We start from the raw sequence: 27,401 nt of genomic DNA, 5'->3' as shown, positions 1-27,401 counted from the left end.
CCTAGATTTATTGATCAAAGCTTCTCTTCCACCAGTTGTTGTTCAGTTCTTCTTTGATTTTGAGGCGTACTTCGACCAACTTTGGAGGGACCTTATGACGAAGAAGAACCTTACTCTTCAGGCAAAGAATAAAGAGCGTGAACTGGAGAGAGAATGGGATGCCAGCGCAGCTTCGACCAAAAAGGTTGAAGAATTTCAGGAGAAAACTCTGAAGTTTTCTGATAAGCAAGGAGAGATCAACAACAAGATTGCTGATTACAAAGCTCAAATTGATGACCTTAACAAAAAAATTCAAAGTCTTGAGCGAGAGAAAATTAGTTTGGCTCAAACTGAAAAGGTCCCTTGGCCTGAAATTATTAACCAAGAAGTCTTGAAAGGACTTGGTCATGGTGAAAATGCACTCAAGTTAGAAAGTAACATTCGACAGCTTAAACAAAACCTGTCTCGACTTGATTCTAAAATTGATTTTGAGACACTGAAGTTAGACTATTTTAGGAACAATTTCCCTACTTTGTAATTTCGTTCCTTGACTGACTGGCTATAATTTTGTAATGATCGCCAATATGCTTTGTAAGAAACTTTTGTAATGATTGGCTAAATTTAGCCATTTTAATATAGTCTCTTGGTCTTTTATTTTCTTATGTGAATATTTTGAAGTGTGAGTTTGTATCTTCTCAAAACGAAAAAATACGCTTCAGCTTCGCTTAAGCATTTCAACAACACACCCTCAGCTGTTTTCTTGTATAAATCATTTCCTAATATCACATAATTTAGAGCTCTGTATTTAATCTTTCGATCAGTTCCTCCGACTGGATTACTTAGGTATTGGACCAATGGGTTTCTCCAATCAGCATCAGTCATATTGTTGATGGCAAAAATTTCCAAGGCATACAAATTTTTATTATCAACATCATCATCTACCCCCTCGAATTTTGACGTCGACAATTGACCCAATTTGTCTAATACTTCATGAGTTTCTTTGTTCTTGATCTCAACCATATCTTCCAACTTGTCTTTAGAAACTTTATACCCAGAAGCAATTTGTGCCAATTCATTGGCAATGTAATTGTTAGATCTTGGTACATGCAAGATCTCAACATGTTCGAAGCTTTCTAATAAGCGTATCACGATTGCATAATACATTATTAGATTTTCTTTAATGCACTTATACTCTTTTTTGATTTGTCGAATCACTAGTTCAGAATCACCTCGAATCTCAACCCGGGTTGCCCCTAAATCTTTTAGGGCCTTCAAACCAGCAATTAAGGCTTCATATTCGACTTCATTGTTAGAGCATACTTCTTTAATTTTGTAATGGAACTTAGTTGGAAGTCCTTTAGGGGAAATAATCAGGACTCCAATGCCTGAACCATTTTTGTGACTAGAACCATCAAAAAACAGTTTCCAGTTAGTTTGCTCGACTTGATTTACAGACAATTCGACTAACCCATGGTCGACTATAAAATCAGCCACAACTTGTCCTTTCATAGCCTTTAAAGGAACATATGTTAAGGAAAATTCAGTTAGCGCTAAGGCCCACTTACCAATTCGACTATGCAAAATTGGCTTAGACAACATATGTTTAATGATATCAAAATGAGAGGACACATACACATCAACAGGCTTTATATATTGCTTAAGTTTGTTACATGAGAAATATAAGCATAAGAATAATTTTTCAATATCATTATACCTAGTCTCAGCATCTACTAGGGTTCGACTTAGATAATATATAGCTCTTTCGACGCCATTATCATCTTCTTGGGCCAACATACTCCCAATTGTCGAGCCTGATGCAGCTATGTATAATTTCATACTTTTTGTCCTATTGGGGGGTAATAAAATAGGAGGCTTAGTTAAATAAGCTTTTATTTGGTCGAATGCCTGTTGATGCTCTAGCTCCCATTTGAACTGATCTTGGTTCTTGAGCTTCACAAGTGGTGAAAAGATCTTCGTCTTGCCACTTAAATTTGAGATAAATATCCTCTAGAAATTAATCTTCCCCAACAATGACTGGAGTTGTTTCTTTGTTTCTGGCGCTTTAAGCTCCAAGATCGCTTTCGTCTTATTTTGATTTATTTCAATGCCTTTCTTGTGAACCACGAAACCCAGGAAATCCCCTGCATGTACACCAAAAGCACATTTTAAAGGATTCATTTTGAGTCCATATTTCCTCATTCGTTCAAAAGACTGTCGAAGATGGTCTAGGTGACCATTTTCAGAGTTAGATTTTATTACAATATCATCAATATAAACCTGCATAAATTTGTCAATAAAATCATGAAACATGGAATTCATGGCTCGTTGGTACGTAGCTCCAACATTCTTTAAACCAAAAGGCATTACTACCCATTCATAAGTTCCCAAAGCACCTGGGCATCGAAACGCCGTCTTTGGTACATCCTCGTCAGCTATAAAATTTGGTTATAACCTGAATATCCATCCAATAAGCTGAGGTATTCAAATCCGGCTGCAGAGTCGACTAACATTTCAGCGACCGGCATGGGATATTCGTCTTTGGGAGTAGCCTTATTTAAATCTCTGAAATCTATGCATACACGAAGGCTACCATTTTTCTTTATGACAGGTACTATATTAGCTAACCATTCGACATACCTCGCAGTTCGAATAAACTTGCTTTTCAGCAATCTTTCAATTTCCACTTTGATTTTTTCCATAACTTCTGGCGCAAATCTCCTAGGAAACTGCTTGATAGGTTTCTTTCCTGGGTTTAATGGTAGTCGATGCTCCACCACCTGTCGACTTAAACCAGGCATTTCGTTGTAATCCCATGCAAAACAATCTTTGTATTCCTTCAAAAGTCGAATCAACTTGGCCTTTAGGTCACTTGTAAGCTTTGTACTTACATAAGTAGGCCTTTTAATGATCCCATCACCTAAATCAATTTCCTCAAGAGGGTCTTGAGCTTGCATCCTTTTTACCGATCCTGATGGATCCATTTCGAAACCCAAAGGTTCGTCATCGTATATCTCGTCGAGTCTTTCGACTTGGTGATTGACTTCTTGATTGTTTTCATTCTTTACCATCATCATGGTCCCAATAGCCATTTATTTGTCTAATTCGGCTTCTAAAGCCGCTCTTTCGTTGTTTTCGGCCAAATAAGCAGTTATTCGAGCCAGGTATTCTGACTCAGTGGTCATCGTCTTTGACCGTTGTCCTCTGTTCTGGAGGACTTTCATGGTTCAATGGTTCATTAGGATCTTCTTTATTCCAAATGAAACCATAATTTGGATCTAAGTTCAGATAATTAGACACGCTTTCATCAGAAGGATATACATCTTCTGCTTTATAGCAAGGAGCTACATTTGCCAAATGCTGGTCGAAATGTCTGCGACCGCTTTCAGTTTTGTAATAACTTTGGTCAGCTTCAATATTCTCCACTATACCATCTGACCTCCAAATGGCCACACGCTAATGTAAGGTGGACGGAACTGCTCCAATACCATGGATCCATTCCCGACCCAACAGCAGTTTAAAATTTGCCTGAGATGCGATCACCATGAATACGGTTGACCTGACAGACGAACCAACAGCTAGTTTTACTTGAATTACTCCAAGTATCCCACTTGTTTTACCCTCATAATTAGACAGTACCATATTATGGGGTCTTAAGTCTTTATCGGTCTTTCCTACTTTCTGGAGTGAGGAATAAGGCATTAAGTTTACTGCAGCTCCACCATCAACAAACACTTTGTTTATAGGCACTCCATCCACTTTTGCCCTTATGAAGAGGGGCTTCAAATGATACATCATTCCTCGACCTGGCCTCTCAAACACAGCTTTTTGTTCTTCTACTACTCCTTTTACCATTACATAGTAACAAACAGGTGTCTCTTCCACATTCTCGTCAGGAAGAAAATCATCTTCGTTCTCAGATACCTCAGAGATTCTGTCGAACTCATCCGGGAGTACAGAGACAATCCCACAGTCGATTAGCAATTCATCTGACTCTATGTCAAAGTTATCATCGACCTCTTCGTCCGACAATGGAGAATACTCAGGCTCTTTCTCTGTATTGAGGATCGGAGCATCATCGTCAACCAATTCTTTGATCAGTTTCTTTCCTAGGATCATCCCAGCAGCTAACCTTTCGTTTTCTATTTTAGCCTGCTCCTCAGTCAACTTCCTGTGAAAGGGTTTTGACTGATAGTGAGAAAATCCTGCCTGCACCATTTTCGAACCCTATTGTCCATTCTTGTGGCTTCTTTGGTAACGCCTCCAATGCGTTCGAGTCATGGGGTTCTTTCCTTTGTAGTTTGGAGATATGTAATCTTTTCTTTTAGATCCACTATCCGTCCAAGAACCTTCAGCATTGGTTCCATCGCCCTGTATCTGCCATTCTGGACGTTTACCTCTGAAGTTAATGGGTTTCACCCATTTGTCTTCAGGGACATCCGTTTTGGGACGGAAAGTCCTTGGCTTTTCAAACATCTTCCTGTATTCTCCAGCCCTTCGACCACTGTTTTCTCCTGTATACATGAATTGACGATTCTTGCCTCGACGAGGGTCGAACCTCACTTTATTTGCAGCATCAACATTGAAAACAGCATCACACCTTGGACATAATCCAACTTGAGAGTTGTTATTGTGGCATCTCTACAGGAATTTCAAAAGACTTTCTTTTGGTTCAGGATAAACCATGTTCAAAACTTTGCCATCAGTAGCACCGTTTTGCTTTCTAACGAAACCATCAGTAGTTTCGACCATCATCACGTCAGCAAGCTCAATATAGTGAGCCTCTTCGACCTGCAAAGGATCAGTATCAACTTACATTGATGACTTTGGCTTTTCTCCGAACTGTAACCTTCCTTCTTTTAAAGCTTTTTGCACCAAATCCCTGAAAAGGACACATTGAGAAGTTTTATGACCCAAGAAATTATGAAATTTACAAAATCCTCTCTTTTTCTTCTGTTCAAGAGGATGATTCTTAAGTCCTGGGGGTACTATGATTTGTCCATCAGAAACCAACAAATCAAATATTTCATCAAATTTCGTTATATCGAATGAATACGTTTTACTAGAAGATTTCTCATTTTTACTTTCAACCAGATTTTTATCTTTTGAAGGTCTAAGCAATTTACAAATATATGGTGGTCCTGGCTTTAATTCAGCCACGTTAACCTCTCCCTCTTCGTATTCATCGTCGCTATTAGAGTCGAACTCACTTGTAGTAACGTAAGCTATTTTCTCTTTCTTATGATATTTGTTCGCCCTAGCCTTTTCAGCCTTCAACCTTTCGACCTGGCGTACTCTGTCTGCTAGTTGCGCCATATCTCTCAAATGTTGGGTATCTAACTTCTTCCTTATAGAATAATCTAACCCACCTGCAGCCATTTCGACTAACTCATGTTCAGGAATTTTTGTAAAACATCTAGCTTTTAGTAACCTAAAACGGTTTAGATAGTCATCGACTAGTTCTGTACCCTTTCGTCTAACTCCAGCTAATTCATTCAAACTGATTTTCGACTGTCCCATATAAAATTGTTCATGGAACAATCGTTCTAATTGGTTCCATGAGAACAAAGATTGGGGAGCTAAGGTCGTGAACCAAGTAAATGCATTTTTCGTCAACGAACTTGGAAAATACTTCATTTTTAGGTTTTCATTGTTTGCTATTTCTCCAGCCTCCGTCTGGAACCTAGCAATGTGTTCAACTGTCGACTCACTAGTCTCACATGCAAATTTAGTAAACTTTGGAACTTTCCAACCCTTGGGCAATTCTGTTTGCCTTACATACTCTGACAACGGGGAGACAAAATTTGGTCTATGTAAACCTACATTTATCCCGTTCTGAACTAAAATTTGTTCGACTACATTAGAGATATTATTGTGTCCAACATTGACATCTTGCTGGATGTTCCTAAGAACATGGTCAGCATCTTGATGCCTTTGTACTATTCTAGGTATCTCCTGCTCAATTTGGTCTCCTTGTCCTAAAGGTTCGGCCCCTCTCGTGTTCGACCCTTGAGCAGTCGAAAGGTTTGGTCGTGGGGGCGCTCCAAAGAAATCTGCAATTCTGGCCATCTGTCCAGCCAATATTTCATAACTTTGATTCGTGTTATTTATCATGGGAGTAAAAACAGTTCCCATTTGTTGAGTAAGGGCATTCACCATTTCATGATTACTTTCGTCCATTTGTTGTCGAATTGACAACATTGACGTGGTACTTAAAGATGGTAAAGTCTGGTGATTATATCCTATGCTTATGGGTCGACCCCCTAGATTTGATGTGCTTGTAGCCATCATGCTGTCAGAATATAATGAAGGATTTATGTGCAAACCTTGCATCATAGACATGGGCATTCCAAACTGAGGATTAAAACCTGGTGGAGGTAGCATTCCGTGAAACGACGGTCGTAATGGATTAAATGGTGACCGTACATTCGTTGGTGATGATACCAATATTGCTGCCGTCGATCCACCAGTATTTGTTGCTCCAACTAGGGACGAATCTGCGGCATTTTGTGGTGTTCCTCCAGTCAGAACACCTCCTTGATTTCCAGAAAGATCAGAATTATTTGTATTAACTTCAGCCATGTCAGTTAATTTCTGACCACTTCTTAATATCATTCATAACTATAGAAAAATAAAGAACAATCGACGGGTCCCACTGGGTGTGCCAATTTGTTTACCCAGAAAACTGGTAAACAAGCGCTAGTTTCCTTTTTAAAGGTTACTTTGCGGAGTCAACTAGAATACTCCAGGACTGATTGCTTTATTTTGTTATATTATGTGTATCTGGTTTATACTAAATGTAAATAGTGACTTTAACGTAAAAGTAAACACTGAAATTAAAAGGCTTTAAAGTAAACCAAAGCAATAAAAAGGCAGTAAATGTGCACTGAAAGATAAAATGTAATGTAAAATGATTGCATTAATTAAACTGGTACGCATACGTACATTCCAAAGTTGCACTCGTTACTCATTATTGCGCAGAGGTTTGAGTTTACTTGTGTTTATGTAGAAAATTCGGACCCCTAACTATTCCTATGAAACTTGCTTAAATAGAAAAATAAAATAACTACTGCTAACGGTCGACTGGCCATCAGTCAACACGTGTCTTCGACATGCAAGATCTTCAATTATGAGACTTCCACGCGTCCTATGAGAACTGCCAGAAAACTGCCTGGAACTGCCTCTTAACTTCTACTGCCTCTCGACTTCCACTTCAGTTTCTACAGCCAAAAATCCTTAAGTCTTCGCATCTTTTTGGTCTGGTCGAACGTTGAAACCTCAGATGATCTTCCTAGTCGAACAACTTCGACTACTAAGCGTTATTTGGTCGAATCGCTTCGACCCAAATGGCAATGTATATATTAACTTGAGGCCCAATTACCAATTTAGGGCCTTTTTACCAAATTGAGGCCCAATTGCCAATTTTGGGTCTTAGTTGCCCATTTATTAGTAAGTCGAAATCCTAGGGTAACAGTTATGCCATTATGTTTTTTTTACATGAAAATATATGGACACCGTCGTTTTGGTTAAACGATTGGAATTGATTGTATTGTATGTGACTTTGACATTACGTCATATTTTCTGTATGTTTGAATCGAAGTGGCCGGAAGGCTAGATTGGGATGTTACCCCGACTATGTGGTCAATGAGTCTTCCCGGACCGTGCAGTCCAATGGAATAGCCCGTTCATGTGTATTGTTCGATAAGGTGTGCATCTGAGCTACCGTTGCAGTGTGCTCGTAAGTGCCGTACGGGGTTTTTACTCACTTGGCGTTAACACACTCCCGTGCTCGGTATGACGGGGTTATGCGGCCATGTAGGCTAATGCATAATGAGGTAACTCACCTCTAGTGAAATCACGTAGACTAACACTAGGCTTTCGCCCGATGGGCTCTGGCGTCAAGGTGGCGGTTTGTACTCGGCGTAACTCACTAGCGTGAAGAAGGTTAATGGGACAATGACGCCAATTAGGCTAAGGTCATCTCGCGGCCATTTAGGCTTGTGCGAACCCGTTTAACTGTCTTGCTGTGTGCTTGTACAAGTCCCTTGACAATAGGCAGGAGGTTACTCATCGAGGATGCATTTATTCCATAATCTAATCGAGGTTCTATTTACACTTCTGGATTCCCCGTATGTGGATGCAGGTTTGCATACTTGTTTGCTATACAATGTGTATTTGTTTGAGGCAAGTCCAATGGTGGACGAGTCACTTTGATTACTCCGTATTTGTACCGGAAGTGAGAATAACCCCAAATCTATGGTGGATTCGCTCATTTTTGTATGTTCCCTTTAGATCCGAGCGGACTAATAGGATAGGCGGACTCACTGAGATTTAGTAATCTCATCCCATTCAAATTATATTTTTTCAGGTGGTTCGAGACAAGATCGTGGTAAGGGAAAGATGGATTAGATCTTTTGGCGATGCTTGGATGTTTCTTTTAGTTCTTTATCGTGCTTACTAGTTCTTGTATTTTGGACATGTACTCTTATGATGTACTTATATTTTGGCCATGATACATTCGGCTTGTGTATTCATGTACTTCTATCATTTCTGCAAACATTATGTGAATGTTGTCTTATGAACCATATTTAATACTTTATGCATATTATTCTAGACATATATGTGTGGGGTGTTACAATTATAGTTTTTGAAACAATTATCAAATCAAATATTAAATATACTACAAATTTAACTAAATTAATAAAGAGTCTAATACATTTATTTTTTTAAAAATATTATATGTGATACTAAAGTAATTTTTAATTCAACCGTAATAAAAAAAATGTTTTAAAAAAAATCAATTAAATAAATTAACGTTTTATATTTTTGATATAGTATTTATATATTTTTCATAAATAAATAGTAACTTTACTTCATATTACTTATAAGAACATTACAACCACATTATCTTATATTTAGATGTTTTCTATTATGTTTTACCGCAATCTCTCTCGATCATAATTATTTCAGCAATTAAATGGTAAAATAACTGATGTATATATTGAGAAAAGCATTAATGGATCACTTAAAAGATAAAAAGAATATATATATATATATATATATATATATATATATATATATATATATATATATATATATATATATATATATATATATACACATATATAATTAACCAGGATTCATGGATACTTAAACTCAATATGAAAGTTAAATGGTTCACCAATCACCTTTTTATTATAAATATATTTTTTTTCTTTTGAAATTTTTGTTTCAATTTATTTATTTTGACATATTTGATTCCTTTTGTAATACCCGGTATTATATCGTCCGAATTATTATCATTAATATAATGTGATATGATTAGTGAGACAAATATAATACGCCTTTTTATTAGTAGGCTTAATGTAACAATTAGGCCAATTAGTAACTATGGGGGCATTATAGTACTTTCACCCTTAATATAGAATTGGGACTTGTTTGGATCCCTCATTCTTTCCTTGTCCAAAAACAGAATTTTGAGAGGGAGAGAAAGAGAAGGAAGCGTGGAAAGAGAGGAAGAGGAAGAAAGTTCCAAAAACTTGGTCCAAGCTCACTTCTTGCATGCACCAGAATTCTGTCCAAACCTTGTTCCTTTCATCATCTCCATCTTGCTACAGCTTCATCATCATCTTCTTCATCTCTAAGGTGAGTCCTTAGATAGTAACTTGGGGTTTTGCATGTGGGGTTTCAATTGGGGTTTAGGGATTGTGAATGAACCTATGAATCAATGATGCTAAATCTGTTTACTTTGCTCTAATCTTTGCATGCTGATGTTTCTAATTGCATTTGTGTGATACCATTTCGTCTGGACTGTTATACAAATGTAAGGGATCAATTATAGGGTGTTTGGAACTGGTTTAGAGCTTTTAAAACACAGAAAATTGATTCTGCTACAGGGTATTCGGTTACGGGTCTTTGGGTAACCGATTACTCTGTTAAAAATGCAATTTTGGACTGTTATTAGTGCCAGTAATCGGTTACTGACTTTGGGTAATCGGTTACCCTGGGCGCAGGGGGAAAAATCAGCAAACTTCGGAAATTCGTAACTTTCGGCTCGGGTATCGGAATTGCGCAAATTTTATATCGTTGGAAAGCTAGCGACGTGTACTTTCTAATAAAATTGGTTCCCAAACCAGAATGTTTGATTTAATAATAGTGGAGCCCCACTTAGTGAATCAATGAATTAGTATGGGAACTTATGTCTTTACCAATTGATTAATAATTCTTATGTTAAGCATGGCATAGTTTGTTTATTGCTTATTATGATTGTGATACCCATATTTGAAAGCGTTATGCCATTATGTTTTATACATGAAAATCTATGGACTCCATCGTTTTGGTTAAACGATTGGATTGATTGCTTTGTTTGTGACCTTGGCTTTATGTCATATTTCTGTATGCTTGAATCGAAGTGGCTGGAAGGCTAGATTGGGACGCTGCTCTGACCGTGTAGTATATGAGCCCTCCCGGACCGTGTAGTCCAATGGAATAACCCGTTCATGTGTATTGTTCGATATGGTGTGCATCTGAGCTACCGTTGCAGTGTGCTTGTGAGTTTCCGTACGGGGTTTTACTCACTTGCCGTTAACACACTTGCGTGCTCGGTATGGTGGGGTTATGCGGCCAAGTAGGCTAATGCATAATGAGGTACTCACCTCTAGTAAAGTCACGTAGACTAACACTAGGCTTTCGCCCGATGGGCTCAGGCGTCAAGGTGGCGGTTTTTACTCGGCGTAACTCACTAGTGTGAAGGAGGTTAACGGGACAATGACGCCAATTAGGCTTATGCCATCTCATGGCCATTTAGGTTTGTGTGAACCCGTTTAACCATCCTGCAGTGTGCTTGTACAAGTCCCTTGACAACTAGGCAGGAGGTTACTCATCGAGGATGCATTTATTCCATAATCTAGCCGAGGTTGTTACGCTTCTGGATTCCCCGTGTGTGGATGCGGGTTTGCATACTTGTTTTCTATACAGTGTGTATTCGCTTGAGACAAGTCCAATGGTGGACGAGTCACTTTGTTTACTCTGTTTTTGTACCGGAAGTGAGAACAACCCCGAATTCATGGTGGATTCGCTCATTATTTGTATGTTCCCTTTAGATCCGAGCGGACTAATAGGATAAGCGGACTCACTGATATTTAGTAATCTCATCCCATTCCAATTATTTATTTTTCAGGTGGCTCGAGGCAAGATCGTGGTAAGGGAAAGATGGATTAGATCTCTTGGCGATGCTTTGGATGTTTCTTTTAGTTTCTTATCGTGCTTACTAGTTCGTGTATTTTGGATATGTACTGATATGATGTACTTATGTTTTGGCCATGATACATTCGGCTTATGTATTCGTGTACTTCTATTTTCCGCTGCAACTATTATGTAATTGTTGTCTTGTGAACCATATTTAATACTTTATGCATATTATTCTAGACAAATATGTGTGGGGTGTTACACCTTTAATTTTCCAATGGATTAATATGATGTGCAAAAGTAGCAATTAATTGATGTTAATATACCAAGTAGTGCTAGTAATTGATGCTAATGATAAATCGTTAAATTGTGTGGTCAAACATTAATTTATTAAAGAAAAAATATTTTTCATCCATATATATATATATATATATATATATATATATATATATATATATATATATATTTATATATAACATTAATTGAAAGGACAATATAAAACCTTTACAAAGATATAGTCTTCAAATCAACTAAATTTTATAATTCATAAAATTAAATATCATAAATTACAATAAAATAAAATCCTAATTATTCATAAAAATATTATGTTATTCCTATGTTAATTTTAATGCAAATAGTTCAAATTAGTTTCTTGGACCGTAAGACCATCCGCCGTGTGTTTTCGTCATATGTATAAGAAAACCTTGTTCCGATGAAAAGATCTGACTGCATATTAGACACTGTCTTGGTTGCTTTGGTTTTTGTTCTTTATGAACACGTTGATGTCCTTGCAAACCCATAGCAGATCCGAAAGACCGGTTACATCCGGGTGCATTGCATATGTAATCTCCAGACATTGAAAACTGAATTAACAAAGAAATAAACATGTTATCAATACTATACTAAGAAAAGTAATGCCTCTGTTAATTACATTCTAATCCCATAATAATCCATAGATTACTTTCATTTTAAGGATAAAATTGTCATTACAAATATATTGATTCTGTCATTAATGTATTAAGTATTTTCATTAATTATTTTTGATGTTTTTACGTATTTGATGCTGCAGACATAATCATCACACAAGCTGCTACCATTTGGTCCAATATCCCATGCCTTCCATGCGCCAGTTTTGAACCTTTCCAACTTCTGAATTCAATTTTTAACAACTTCCAATGAATCCTTCCAACTATTGCCCCTTCGGTTTCTTATACTTCCTCTATATCAATGTCATCCGTATAGACCCTCCCAAACATATTTCTTGCTCCATCTTAAACCCTAAAAAATTCGATTTTCTTTCTTTTCAGCTTTAATGTCTCGCAGAACCGATTTCATACGTGATGTTGATGATTCTAAAGAAACATGGTGCCTTGTTGTTCGTATCAACGATCTCTGGACTGTCGTAAATAGTAGAGGTGTCGAGCATCTTGAGATGGTGTTGATTGATTCAAAGGTTGAATCTTTATTTTATGGGTCTTTGTATAGCAAGGGTTTCTTATTCATCTTCTGTATTTTTTTTCCGCTATCAGCTTATCTAATATTGTTCTGTTTGTTGTTATTTATTTAGGGAGATCGTATTCAAGCCTTGGTCCGTGGTGACCATACTTCGAAGTGGAAGCAGCTGCTGAAAGAGGATATGACCTGCGTCATTAATAATGGAAATGTTTATGAAAATGATTACCAGTGGAAGTTGTGCGATCATCCAAAAAAATTTGTTTTCTTGAGCGGTACAACTGTTAAACCAGTTGACCTTAACAATATACCATCTGAGAAATATTTCTTTAAAGATTTCTCCGACATACTCGCGGGAGGATGTAAGATGGACAGACTTCAAGGTATGTCAAAGATATTATGTTTGAATATATATTATGAGTTGCTTAATACATATTAAATCTCTGTAATAATTTATTGTTACATTCTTTTAATATTCAGATATCATAGGTGTGGTTGATGAGATTGAAAACTGCCAATCCAAGACAGGAGGAAAAAAGATTGTCATTTCTTTTAAACTCAAAGATTTGAGGTATATTTCGATAATACTGTCATACAGTATTCTTATTTTGCTGTTAATTACACATTTTGATGGCTATTTATAATTTGTAGTGGGAACATTGTAACTTGCACGCTGTGGGACACTTACGGAACCAGGTTTTTAAATTACTATAATGACGATTCAAAATGTGGAGCAATAGTCATTGTTCTAACTCATGCAATCATTAAGGATTCTCAGGGTAAATAGAGTGATCTTTTTATAATCAGAAATCATGAATGGATTTTTAATAAACTTATTAACTTTTACTTTTTTGCAGTCTCTAATGGCTGGAGTGGCTCAAAACTGTTTATCAATGACGATATTGCTGTTATCAATGAATTCATGTCAAAGTATATCACAAATATTGTATTTTGTGTTTTTTATATTAATTGTGGTTTTAAATAAGAATTCTACAACGTTTGCTTTATGGTAATTGTGTTATTTTTTAGGCTGTCTGAATCTCAGAGGAATGAAAAACCATTGCAATCCACTCAGACGATGTCTTCTTGGTCTGGGTCAACCCAATACACATCTATTGATAAGTTTGTTTATAATCCCAAATGTATGTCGCTAGCTGAAGTGGCAAAGTTAAAACAGGTATAAGTCTGAGACCTTTTTTACATTGTACTGGTACATGGATTTTTATTTTTCTGAATCCATAAATTCCACATATGTCTTAATGAATAAAATTTTTGTTTGCAGGAATCTGTCTGTGTAACTGTGGCTACTACTTTGAAATTTGCTATTTCCAAATATGGATGGTTCTACTATGGATGCACCGGCTGCACTTTGAAGGCTCCCAATCCAGATAATCCGTTTAAATGTGGATGTGGTGAAAATGTTGTGAAACCTGTACCAAGGTGCTCTAAAGACGATGTTTAGGTTTTTCTTCCTTATTTTCATTTTTATATCCTAACTACTTATTAAATATATTTTTTTACATCAAATGTTAGGTACAAGGTTGAGATTCATGTAATTGATGGAGAATCCAAGTTCCGCTTTGTATTTTGGGATACTGATTGTTTTAATATCATTGGAAAAACAGCCGACGATATGCGCAAATCCATGATAGAGGTTTTTAATTATGAATAAAAATTTACCTTATGTGATTATAATAGATGTTTTCATATTTTAATTTCTAATCTAAATATGGCATAATCTATTTTCCATGCTTCCTTTACAGAATGGTGAAGATGATCCTATGGTCTATCCAGACGAACTTGAAGTACTTTTGAAAAAGAGAATTGCTTTTAGAGTTAAAGTGCAGCCAAACTTCAATCAAGGATCCGTTCAGAAACTTTTAACAGATGCATCTTCTGTTGATCAGATTTTAGAAAACTACATCAAACTGCAAGATGAGCAAACTAAAGACATTGTAGTCAATGAACCAAAAACACCAACAGATACCTTGGTAGTCACTGCTATATTTTATCTAAGTTTTTCCATAACTGTTCGGCTATTATCGAAATTAATTCCTAATTTCTCCATTTTTTTTCAGAATTTCAACATTGCTGGTAAGGATCCAAGAAAGGAAGATACCATTGATTTTTCAGCTGTAAGTACATATCAAACTCCTCAATCATTTAGCTAAACATTGCATTCTTAGAGTTTAATACATTAATTATTAAACACGTTGTTAATTAAATATAATACATTTTTATTATCCTGTAGCATTCACTTTCGGCATGTGGAGAAAATGAACCCGAAATTAACAGTATAGTCACCCCAACAAAGGCGAAGTCATCAAGTGCACCAGACGGTGAAAATGAATGTGAGTTTGTCGGAGCTACACAGTACTCGGGTACCAAACCCCTAAAAAAAGTGAAGATAGAAGGAACCAACTGATATGTTGATGATTTAAAAAGCACTTACTTTAAGAAGAATGTTCATTTTCAATTTTATGTTTTAAATTTTTGTTTAATATTTGGATAATCATATTTGGTTGTAAAAGTATGTTCCTTTCAAACTTGGTATTCCCTAAGACCACCCCATTTTGGATAATATATGCTTATCAAGGTTTTATTATATTGCTTCTATTATTTACAACACCGTGATTCTTTTCAAATGTTGTCTTATATATACCGCCTGAAAAAATATTCAAATCACGTTGGACAATATGCTTTATTAACACATGCATGTATGAAAAATAATAGGAGATTTTGAGTGTCTTCTTAATATAGTTTAATTCTGTTACAAGATTATTGTCATGAATTTATTTTATAAGCTCAAATAATATTTTTTGCATTAATGTTTTTGGGTTTAGAATAAAAATTCCCATATATAAAAATACACTAACAAGTCGCTTTTATAAATATACAGTAACATGTCGCATATATAAAAACACAATATCAAACACTTTTTTGCAGCAAATAAATATAATATAAGGAGCTACCTTTATACGTAACTTTTCGTATTAATTTATATGTAAATTTGCCCTAAAAGCGCGATCAAAGGATAATTATTAATATGTAGTTTATGTTTTGTGCTATACGCAACTTTGGAGTGTCTTGGACAATATGCTTTATTAACACATGCATGTAAGAAAAATAATAGGAGATTTTGAGTGTCTTCTTAATATATTTTAATTCTGTTACAAGAATATACTCATGAATTTATTTTATAATCTCAAATAATAATTTTTGCATTAATGCTTTTGGGTTTAGAATAAAAATTCCCATATATAAAAATACACTAACAAGTCGCTTTTATAAATATACAGTAACATGTCGCATATATAAAAACACACTATCAAACACTTTTTTGCAACAAATATTTTTTTGAGGAGCTACCTTTATACGTAACTTTTAGTATTAATTTATATGTAAATTTGCCCTAAAAGCGCGAATATGTAGTATATGTTTTGTGCTATACGCAACTTTTGGCAGACCCATGTAACTAAAATGTCAAATAATATATATACTTAAGAGAATAAGGTATTATACATCTTAACACAATAATGTGTTCACCTACTTCATAACTATTGGTATTCCTTTGTTTTATAATGTAGCAAAATAAATTAAATAGCTGTCAGTGATGTCATATAGGGTTAATTTTAATAATTGCAAGCTAAAATAATTGTGTTACGTATTAATAATGACATTTCGTTTTTCCATGCTAGCTATTCATTGATGGCGTGCATATTTTGTTAAAGCATGCTATTCCCCTTAATGATTTCGTTAACATAAAATGAATCTTGATTAACAACATGTCATCTATATATTACACTTAGAATACTGCAGATGCTCATAAACATATTAAATAGAGTTTGGTAATCCATCAGTGGATTTTAATATGGATGATGAGAATTTAATATTTTTACGTCAGATCAACAAAATGAAAGCTGCTAAGGCAAGGTTTAATAGAATGAATGTCCTCAGGCAGAAGAAGGCAAAGCGGTTGAAGAGAGCAAACAAAGAGAACGAGTGTTTCTTCTCTCCATCTTTCGTCCAACAATCTTCGTCATTTCGAACACCTTTATCAACAATAACTATGAATACCATCAACATTTCCTCATCATATTCACCTAACCACTTTCAACCATCTTCTTCAAGTCCCCAACCTTCAAACAGATTGGGTCTGAATCTAACAAACAAAGATAATGACTTTTTCTTCTCTCCAATTTCCGTCAAACAATCTTCCTCCTTCCGAACACCGTTATCAACCATAACAATGAATACCATCAACGTTTCTGAGTCATCTTCACCTAACACATGTCAACCATCTTCTTCAAGAACTCAACCTTCAACTGTTGGGATTTTAAAATCTCGGAGACCCATCATATATCGTACGAACGGATTGGGTTTGAATTTGACAAAAAAATTTAACAGCACCGTTAGTGGTTCAAATGATCATCCTGAGGTTTCTGCATCTCCTGTCCCGGACACGGACAATAGCAATTTATTTTCGGATTCAGATGACAATAGTACAGAAAGTATATGAATATTAAGTACTTCTATCATTCATAACCCCTTATCAGATTGTAATTACCAAATAACATGCAATTTTTTTTTATGCTTCAGGTTTTGAAGCGGACTCCGATATTGAATACTTGGATGAAGATTATAACATCTCTACAGACATGCATTCTGCAACGACTTCTTTAAATGGTAATGCATTCCCCTGTGCATGTTAAACTCATTATTACATAATGCAAGGATTATACTATGTAGTTGAATGTAATATCGGAGTCAAAAATATTATACTCAAATACTTTTTATTTTTATAGGATACTACGATGTAGGAGACGCTAATTCTGTATGTCAACAGTGCGATGCGCAAATGTGGTATCTTGAAAGAAAGGAAAAGAATCGAAATAGATCTATTCCAAAATTTTCAATGTGTTGTCGACATGGAAAGATTCAACTTCCATTTCTCAAGATGCCATCTAAATATTTGCAACATCTCCTATTTGACAGTGATACGGTTCAGTCTCGCAATTTCCAGCAAAACATACGAATGTATAACATGATGTTTACATTCACATCTCCTGGTACTAAGATGGATAACCGTTTTAACAATGGAGGTGGTCCTCCTACTTTCCGTATTCAAGGGCAGGCCTTTCATAGAATTGGTAGTATGTTACCCATGCCGGGACAGACTCTAAAATTTGCCCAGCTCTATATTTACGACACTGAACATGAATTACAACACAGGATTAATGGGATGAGGTATTTATTTGCCAATTATTTTTTTTACGTCCATATTTGTTTGTTGAGACTTTTTCATAATTTTTTTAATTTTATTATGTAGAACAAAAACTGGCGTTGACATTGATATTGTTACAAAATCATCTCAAATGTTGTACGAACACAACGTACATGCTCAGTCTTTCCAAATGGCAAGAGATATTTTGTCTCAACGAAGGGTAACAGATTTGAAATTGAGACTTATTTCAGACAGAAATACTGATGGACGTATTTATAATCAGCCAACTGTTTCCGAGGTTGCCGCTTTGATAGTTGGTGATGTCGATACAACTGAAAAAAGAGATATCATAATGCACAAACAGTCGGGCGATCTCCAAAGAATTGATGAGTATCATACTTCTTATCTTGGATATCAATATCCATTGCTTTTTCCATATGGTGAGGATGGATATAGGCCAAATGTGAAACATCGGGATCACGGTCACGTTGTACGTTCCACCACACCAAACAGTCGTGATGAATTGGAATATGACGATGTTCCATGGGAAGAAGCTACAAAGAGAAACAGGCTAACGATAAGAGAATGGATGGCATTCTGAATACAATCAAGACAGAACGAGGCACCGACACTGTTAAGAGCTCGAAGGCTATTCCAACAATTTTTAGTTGATGGTTATACAATGTTAGAATCGGAGAGACTTAGATGGCTTCGTAAAAATAAATCCAAATTAAGGGTTGGAAAATATCACAATTTGAATGAGTTAAAATCAAACAGTGTGACACAAGGCTCAAGCACCGGAAAAAGAGTAGTTTTGCCGTCTTCATATGTTGGCAGTCGTAGATATATGGATCAACTGTATTTTGACGGAATGGAAATTTGCAGCTATGTTGGTTTTCCTGACCTATTTATTACATTTACATGTAATCCAAACTGGCCGGAGATTCAACGTTATGTAAGACAATCAAACTTGAAACCGGCCGATCGTCCAGACATTATTTGTCGAGTATTTAAAATGAAGTTTGATGCGTTATTGTCCGATCTAACCAAGAAATCTGTCATGGGCAAGGTCCTTGCCTGTAAGTACATTTGCTTTCCTTCATTCTTCCAAACTTAAATTTTTCGTTTTAAATTGGTTCACATATTTAGATGCTGCAATTTAATAGGAAATATATGACATTTCATTAACAGATATGTATACCATTGAATTTCAAAAGAAGGGTTTGCCACATGCTCACATAATAATTTTTCTTCATCCGACCAGCAAGTATCCAAATGCAGATGATATTGATAAGATAATTTCAGCCGAAATACCTGACGAGAATTCTGATCATGAGCTCTATAACTTGGTAAAGTCACATATGATACACGGTCCATGCGGAAGACTTAACCTAAATGCACCGTGTACAAGGGATGGGAAATGTTCCAAGTATTTTCCAAAGGAATTCCGTCCTCAAACAATAGTCGATCAAGATGGCTTCCCTGTTTATCGAAGAAGAGACAATGGTCACACTGTGTTAAAGAATGGAATTCGGTTTGATAACCGTCACGTTGTACCATACAATTCAGGATTGTTAAAGAAGTTTCGAGGTCACATAAATATGGAGTGGTGCAATCAAAGTTCTTCGATAAAGTATCTGTTTAAATACATCAACAAAGGTTACGACAGAATCACTGCTGCCGTGTTAGGAATGATGAGGTGAGCCAAAATGCCCAAAAAAATATCGTCGAGATTAAACAATATCTTGATTGCAGATATGTTTCTCCTTGCGAAGCATGTTGGAGAATATTCTCTTTTCCCATACATGGAAGAAAACCCGCGGTTGAGAGGTTATTTTTTCACTGTGAAGGAGAGAATTCTGTGTTTTACAGAGACATGGATCGCTTAGATACCGTGTTGGAAAAGCCAAGTGTCACAGAATCAATGTTTACTGCTTGGTTTGAGGCAAACAAAAAATATCCTGAAGCCAAGGAGTTAACATACAGCAAGTTTGTTGGAAAGTTTGTTTATGTAAAGAAAATAAGGGAATGGAAACCGCGGAAAAAGGGTTATACAATTGGTAGATTGGTATGGGTTCCTCCAAGCTCGGGTGAGTTGTACTATCTCAGAATGATGTTAACGCATGTAAAAGGTCCACAGAGTTACGAAGACATAAAAATAGTTAACAACAAGAGATGTAATTCTTTCCGCGATGCTTGCTTTGCTATGGGATTTATTGGCGACGATAGGGAGTACATCGCTACCATTGAAGAGGCAAGTCATTGGGGATCTGGGCATTATTTGAGGTTACTTTTTGTTCATATGCTACTATCAAGCAGCTTGAATAGACCAACACATGTTTGGAAAAAAACATGGCAATTATTATCGGACGGCATATTATATGAACAATGTAGAATCGCAAACAATAGAGGTTAGTATTGATCAATACTATATAAAAAAAATATATAGAGCATGCAACCCATAACGCTATTGAATTATTTTTTGCAGAGTTGATTTTGTCAAATGAAGAATTGGTCAATTCGACATTGGTAGAAGTTGAAAAATTACTTCAAAAGAACAGGAAGAGTTTATCCGATTTTGTGGGAATGCCACAGCCAAATGGATATGTTGTTCAGCAATTAGGCAACAGGTTGATTTATGATGAACGTAACTACGACATCATAGAACAAAGTCAAGAATACAATACATTATATCAACATCTCACAGGTATTTGTGCATTTCATTTTTTTGAGTTTTATCTGTTACCATTTTTCGTATCTTATTTGTTGAAAACCGTAACATATAATTTATTACGATTATAATTAGATGAACAAAGAACTGTTTTTAACACTATTATCGGCGTTGTCAATAACGAAAGAGGAGGTGTCTTTTTTCTGTACGGCTATGGCGGCACGGGAAAGACGTACATTTGGAGGACATTGGCGTCTTGCATACGTTCGAGAAAACAGATTTGCTTGACTGTTGCTTCATCTGGTATAGCTTGTCTCTTGCTACCAGGAGGTAGAACAGCACATTCAATGTTCAAAATTCCAATCCCAACATTGGAGGAATCCATATTTGACATCCCAAAGAATACTGATCGAGCCGAGTCGCTTCGGTCAGCCAAATTAATTATCTGGGACGAAGCTCCAATGGCTAACAAGTATTTTTTTGAAGCACTGGATAAAATCCTTAAGGACCTTATGTCCGACACAAAGCCTTCCAAGTCTATTTTTGGTGGTAAAGTTGTTGTTTTTGGCGGGGATTTTCGTCAGATCCTTCCTGTTATTCCAAGGGGCAGCCGTTCTGACATCATTCACGCGAGCATCAACTCTTCATACATATTGGATCACTGCAAAGTTCTCAGACTAACAAAAAACATGCGTTTGTTGCAATCCACCACACCTTCAAGTTCAACAGAATTAGAAGAGTTTTCAGTTGGATTTTAGATGTTGGAGATGGAAAACTGGCTGAACCGAATGATGGATATGCATATATTGACATACCAAAGGACATGTTGATATCCAATTTTGATGAACCGATAAAGGCAATTATAGATTCAACCTATCCTAACTTTCTGCAGAATTACAAAGATCCCCAATACCTTCAATGTAGAGCAATATTGGCTGGAACTTTAGAGACAGTTGATGTCGTAAATCGTTATGCGCTAGATATGATTCCAGGTAATTATAATATACGTTGTTGGGAAATGTTTATCAATTAAATCTTTTTACTGATAAATTATATTTTTACATTCTGATACAATCTTTTACCTAGATTGAAATTATGTAGGAGATGAAAAGATTTTTTTGAGCTCCGACTCAGTTGATCAAATGGACACTAATGCTTGCGATTCTTTTGATGCTTTGACAACGGAATTTTTGAACACCCTGACGGCATCCGGTCTTCCACAACACAGCATTAGACTTAAAGTTGGGACCCCTATAATGCTCCTGAGAAACATCGATCAATCTGAAGGGTTGTGCAACGGTACAAGACTCATTGTTACAAAATTGGCCGACCATGTTATAGAGGCAAGGATTATCTCCGTTAAAAATATCGGAAGTTCATTTTATATTCCAAGAATGGATATCTCTCCAACACAATCACCCTGGCCTTTTAAATTAACAAGAAGGCAATTTCCAATCATTGTGTCCTACGCAATGACGATTAACAAGTCGCAAGGTCAGTCGTTAGACTATGTTGGGTTGTATCTGCCAAGGAATGTCTTCAGCCACGGTCAGTTGTACGTTGCAATATCAAGAGTGAAAAGCAAAAACGGTCTCAAGATACTAATCCACGACAAAGACAATGAAGCGGCAGACACTACCACCAACGTGGTATTCAAAGAAGTCTTTGAAAATGTCTAATTATAATCCATTTAATTAGTATCATTTTGTAATCCAGTGTTGTTCAAATTGTCATGGGGTTGATTGTTGTAGTGTTGGTATTAAATTACAAATACTGAACCTGATAAATGCATCATCTGAGTTTTTTGGGTACATTCCAAAGCCCAACACACGGTTCCTTTCTTATTTTAATAAAATTTCACATCTATTTTAAAGTTACCATATTCAAAAAAGGGTTAAGAATTAATATAATCTGAGAATCCAAAACAGAAGCCTACATATATCACACACACACCATTTGAAATTCTAAAACAGACAGAACAACTTAAAGTTAACAACTTTCTAATTCTTTTAAAATTAATACTATAGTTATATATTATATATATATATATATATATATATATATATATATATATATATATATATATATATATATATATATATATATATATATATATCCAGCACCCATTCATATAAAATTACTACTATAATTACCAATTAAAAAAAAGTACTGATACTATCCTGTATGGTTATCCATAAATTGTTTACAACAAAATGAAATTAAACTTTCTTAAAAAGCCAAAATAGTTCACAGAATTATAAAACAACACATAATATATCAGCAACACATTCTTCAGTAATTCCCACGGACAACACAGACCAGAATTTCTTCGACAGGTGGGTACCTAATGGTGAATTGCAAAACATCACCTTTCTTGAAAGTCCTGCTCTTCCCAAACTCATACCACCCCCTGCAAAGAAACATTTCATTCTTATCTTCTCTCTTCTTGAGCACACAATTGTAGGCCCTGCGTCTGTCCGTGTCATACAGCCCAATGGTGTTCTTGCCTTCCAATTCACACCCAGTTATGACCTCAGCAGGAATTTGCTACAATTCATTATAAATTACAGACATTAGCAAATGGAATACTTTCGGTCACTTTAATTTAAATCATACATAACTTATTGTTTTATTAAGAACTTATAAGAACTTGCGTGCCCATTGATGGTGGGTTTGTAACTACCTTAATCCAACTTTTTTCATTTTGAATTACAACCGAATCATCATTATGCCTGTATTTCAAATAAACATTTAAAACTATTATATAATTAACCAAATCTAATACTAAAACGGAATATACATTTACAAATACGACACTTCTATATAGTTTTAAACATATAACATAAATTAATTATACTTACCCTTCCATATCTGATGATATTGAAACGTGGTCATCTTCAACCTCTTCCATAACTTCTTTTCCCTTCCTGTATGAATCCCTTTCTTTTGTAATGTTACTTGGTCCTTCTTGGTTTATTTTGCTCTTAGACGGCTTATTAAATTCTTTGCCATACCTCTCTTCACTGCATCCAGAAGAAACACAATAAACCATTCTTTCTAACATTTTAACTACAAACACAGCCTTATTATCATTATTTATTACGCGCTTATTATCATCTTTAAATTACATGTATTAAATCTTTTCCTGCTATCAGGGTACTACTAACATGCAAATAATAAATATCTAAATACGAAATAGCAAGTCTATTGTATCTAAACATTTAAACTATAATCACACTACTTTTATCATTCTTTATTACTTACTTATTATCACATTTTATCTTAGAGACATCCAACATTCATCCAGAAATGCATCCAAACATTAACGGACATAATTTTTAAAACAATAGACAGGCTAAGCAATTAATATCTAAGTAACATATATAGTGTATACGTTTTACCTTTCAGAATCTGAAGACAATACAATCACATTTCGTTGGGCTTCTCTTCTCGACATTCTTTTCCTTTTCCCGGCACCAACAACTACATGTTCTTCAGTTTTTGCTTCAGTGTTTGCAGAACGCTTTCTGTACACCCCAGATTTGCTTGATTGCCATGCTGCCTTCCATTCTATTGAAGTGCGATGTTTCGCAAGACCAGCCATTATTGCCTTAAAATCACTTTCGCGTCTCCAAAGGCATCCCTTCCATTTTTTACGGTTATTCCTCTCCCAAACTTTCCTCCATTCCACTACAACATGAATCAGTTCCAACACCCTGCGAATCTCAGCCTCCCTCCTCAGTCTTTCCCAATTGTTCTCCATTCCAAGTTGCTCGATCGTCCTAAAAATTGCAACAACAAAAATTATAGGGGAAAAAAACAACAACAATGAACATGCAACTCACTTTTCTTCAGATTTAACAACATCTACATATTTAATAGACAATCTAAGCATTCAAGCTAAATGTTATTCACATCTCTTCAGATTTAACAACATCTACATATTTATTAGACGATCTATACATTCAATATACATGCAACTCACCGATCGGGAATGTCATATGGCGGAGAGTACGTCATTGCCCAGCGAAAGTTTTCTTTGCTACGTCGACCAACTGCTCCTCACCAGTACGAAACCCTAACGTCCTTTTGAGAAGTAATGTTTCTTCACTTAGGATCCCAACTTCTTTATCTATACTTCTTGAACCAAACGACGATAATTTAATACTATAGTAAAGGAAACAAATGTATCTGAAAGTTTAGTTGAATAGAAATGTAATACAATTGGTTAAGATAGGAGGTCCGAGCGCACGATTCCAATAAAATCTAAATGCTTATTTTTGGATACTCAACAGTTTTTTTGGTTATAATAGACCAAGCGATTTCCATTTTTCAACAACTTCCTATATATGATAATAGGCACACACTTAAATGTTGGGCCGTGGAACATGTCCACACATATTGTAATCTATATATAATAGATGCACTAACTATTTATAAAGGACAGCATTGTAACAAAATTATAGTTTTCATATTTCCATTAAAAAAACCACATTAAAGTTAGATGTCACTATATTTTTCCATGACATACAAAAAAACTTATAATGTGCAGACAAACAAAAACTATATTCGTATATTATGAAAATTATATTTCAAAATAATATTCTATCAAGAAAATATGAAATTTATATTTCTCAATAATATTATATCAAAACACATATTGTTGGCCCTTAACATGTTGGAAATTTTAATTGGGCCGCGTCATACAATTTTTAAATTTCAATTTCTTTTGATACATTTTTTAACGTTTAAGATTACTTAATATGACTTACATATTTATGGAAGGAAATTATTATGTCTTGATTTTCAACAATTAAGGCCTACAAATTTTTTAATTTATTCAACTATTAAACTTTTTTAAAAGTAAAATTATTACCGTTTTCTTTTACAGTTCCCTTTTATCAGTCCCATAATTTAATATAATCAGGATAATTATCTACAACCATACTCGAAAACAATGTACATTATTGAAAGAAGTTTGCTTCATAAATTTAGTACACCGTTTTTAAAATATTTTATTAAATTCATTGGATGTTTTATCAATTTATTAGACAAATAAAACTGCCTCCAAATGATTAAATTATAGGTTATATCTTTTTTCTATTTGACAGTGTTAAACAACACATATCAAGTTTCTGTTTGTAATGGTAGAATGGTTGATATAAAATCCAACATTACTACATAAAGATTAAACTCATGTTATACAGGTTTTTACAATTATAAAAACATTTGATTGTATCATTCGCAATTATAAAAAACAGCTCTTTACAAAGTCACCATCCTAACGCCTTTCCACAATTAAATGCACATAAGGCGAAAACCGCAACATGCTCCAGACTAAAGTATCGCCATTGCAAAGTTTGATACTCTTAGCTAATTCATACCAGCCCTGAGCCATGTACCTTTCATAAGTGCTTGGGACTCCTTTCCTCCTCGCCTTATGAATGTTGCAGTTGAACATATTTCGAGTCGCCGCGTCTACAACTTTAATTTCATCCTGATATACTCGGAGGCATTTCTTAGCTATTTCCTTTGGAAAATGCTGCATAAATACACAGATATTTTAGCTTACATTTCATATTGTTCGTATATTAAATGAATACGAATCACATTAGATTGTGTTTTTTTACCATCACATTTTTTGCACTTTTTTTGCCGTTTGTAATGCGAGGTTTCCAAGTGAATTTCTTTGCCCCATTCGACAACTCCTCTGTAATATCAGTAGACGCCTTCCCTTTCCCTTTCTTTGACTGATTTCCCTTTCTCAATATATGCGGATTGACTTTTCCCCGTGATGAAACTGCCCGAACAGTCTTTTTTTCCTTTTCTTTAATTCCTACACTTCGTTCACTACACATATTTTTCTTTGAAACCATCCCTGGATCCCCATTAACACTGTCAATCGTCTTATCCCCAATCGTTTCTTCCATTGGCTCCTCCTTTACATCCAGAATCACAACATTTTCATGACTTGAAGGTTGAGGAACTGCAGTGGCGGATGTCGTAGCCATTTGATCAACCTGATGTATTTTCCCATGTTCTTTTACTCTTTGCGCTTTCTTCGAAGCTTTTTTTTGCCTTATCTGCATTGTACCTCGTTTCAGCAACCAATCCCTCTATCACCCTCCATGCTCCTTCGTCGCTAACAACCAAAAACAATCATAACAATAATTAAATATTTGTCTTATAAATTTAACGAAATTATTAAGCCATTTGAATTACTCAATAAAAATTATCTTGATACGAACAAATTCAAGATTACTGATGCTTCACAGGAAATGAATATGAACAATCAACAAATATTCAGAATATGAACAAACAAATATGTAAAACGATCCTTAATAGAAACACAGACTTAATACGAACAAAAGATTACCCAACAGTAGTAAAAACCCAAGAATCACTAATCGAACCTGATGTACTCTGTTTTTGCCAATTCAGTTTCAAATACACATAAACCCTAACGACTCTTGGTCCGTATTTTTTTAACATACACCTACATAGTTAGAGAATCTTCAAAAAACCTTCACAGAAAAAACACGACACAACCGACAATGTTTCATCACCCATACATCTATAATAGCCATAAGAGGGCATATATCACAGTTAATCTTTAAAAAGTTGATTTCAGAAAATTTTTCAATTGTAGATAAATTTTCTCCTTTACCAAACACATGCATCTCAACCCATTTAGAAACAATAATGCTTCAACACTGAAACTTGAAATAATAACAATCAGATTTATATTCTTAAAGTAACGATGAAAAGCAGTACCTGATTTCTACGCCGTCTTCGTCTGATTTACATCCGTGGACAGTTTTCCTTCCTCCGGTCATCTTCTCTAGCATACAGGAAATCTGGATTGACCGTACTGTTCAAAAAGCTCGCGCG

The 27,401-nt window shown here is 35.3% G+C and overlaps 3 protein-coding genes and 1 long non-coding RNA gene across 4 annotated transcripts; all 4 read left to right on the top strand.

Annotated features, from left to right (window-relative positions):
- Positions 1-13,104: 13,104 nt before the first annotated feature.
- LOC131626882 (uncharacterized) lies at positions 13,105-13,546 on the top strand. Its single transcript, XR_009291337.1, has 3 exons — positions 13,105-13,186; positions 13,267-13,394; positions 13,473-13,546. It is a non-coding gene; the product is annotated as an uncharacterized LOC131626882 (long non-coding RNA).
- Positions 13,547-13,693: 147 nt separating this feature from the next.
- Positions 13,694-15,040, top strand: LOC131626880 (uncharacterized). Its single transcript, XM_058897717.1, has 6 exons — positions 13,694-13,792; positions 13,898-14,055; positions 14,149-14,269; positions 14,379-14,606; positions 14,694-14,750; positions 14,867-15,040. Exons 1-6 carry the CDS (start codon positions 13,694-13,696, stop codon positions 15,038-15,040), a joined length of 837 nt encoding a protein of 278 aa, XP_058753700.1.
- Positions 15,041-18,521: 3,481 nt separating this feature from the next.
- Positions 18,522-21,268, top strand: LOC131626879 (uncharacterized). Its single transcript, XM_058897716.1, has 5 exons — positions 18,522-18,918; positions 19,031-19,538; positions 19,595-20,250; positions 20,328-20,546; positions 20,646-21,268. Exons 1-5 carry the CDS (start codon positions 18,522-18,524, stop codon positions 21,266-21,268), a joined length of 2,403 nt encoding a protein of 800 aa, XP_058753699.1.
- A 65-nt stretch (positions 21,269-21,333) lies between these two features.
- LOC131626878 (uncharacterized) lies at positions 21,334-22,189 on the top strand. Its single transcript, XM_058897715.1, has 2 exons — positions 21,334-21,502; positions 21,612-22,189. Exons 1-2 carry the CDS (start codon positions 21,334-21,336, stop codon positions 22,187-22,189), a joined length of 747 nt encoding a protein of 248 aa, XP_058753698.1.
- The last annotated feature ends 5,212 nt before the right edge of the window (positions 22,190-27,401 follow it).

This window comes from Vicia villosa, unplaced genomic scaffold (genome assembly GCF_029867415.1).
Source record: "Vicia villosa cultivar HV-30 ecotype Madison, WI unplaced genomic scaffold, Vvil1.0 ctg.000327F_1_1, whole genome shotgun sequence".
NCBI classification, from domain to species: Eukaryota; Viridiplantae; Streptophyta; class Magnoliopsida; order Fabales; family Fabaceae; genus Vicia; species Vicia villosa.
Note: the sequence above shows the minus strand (reverse complement) of the source record. Positions and strands in the feature narration are given on the sequence as shown.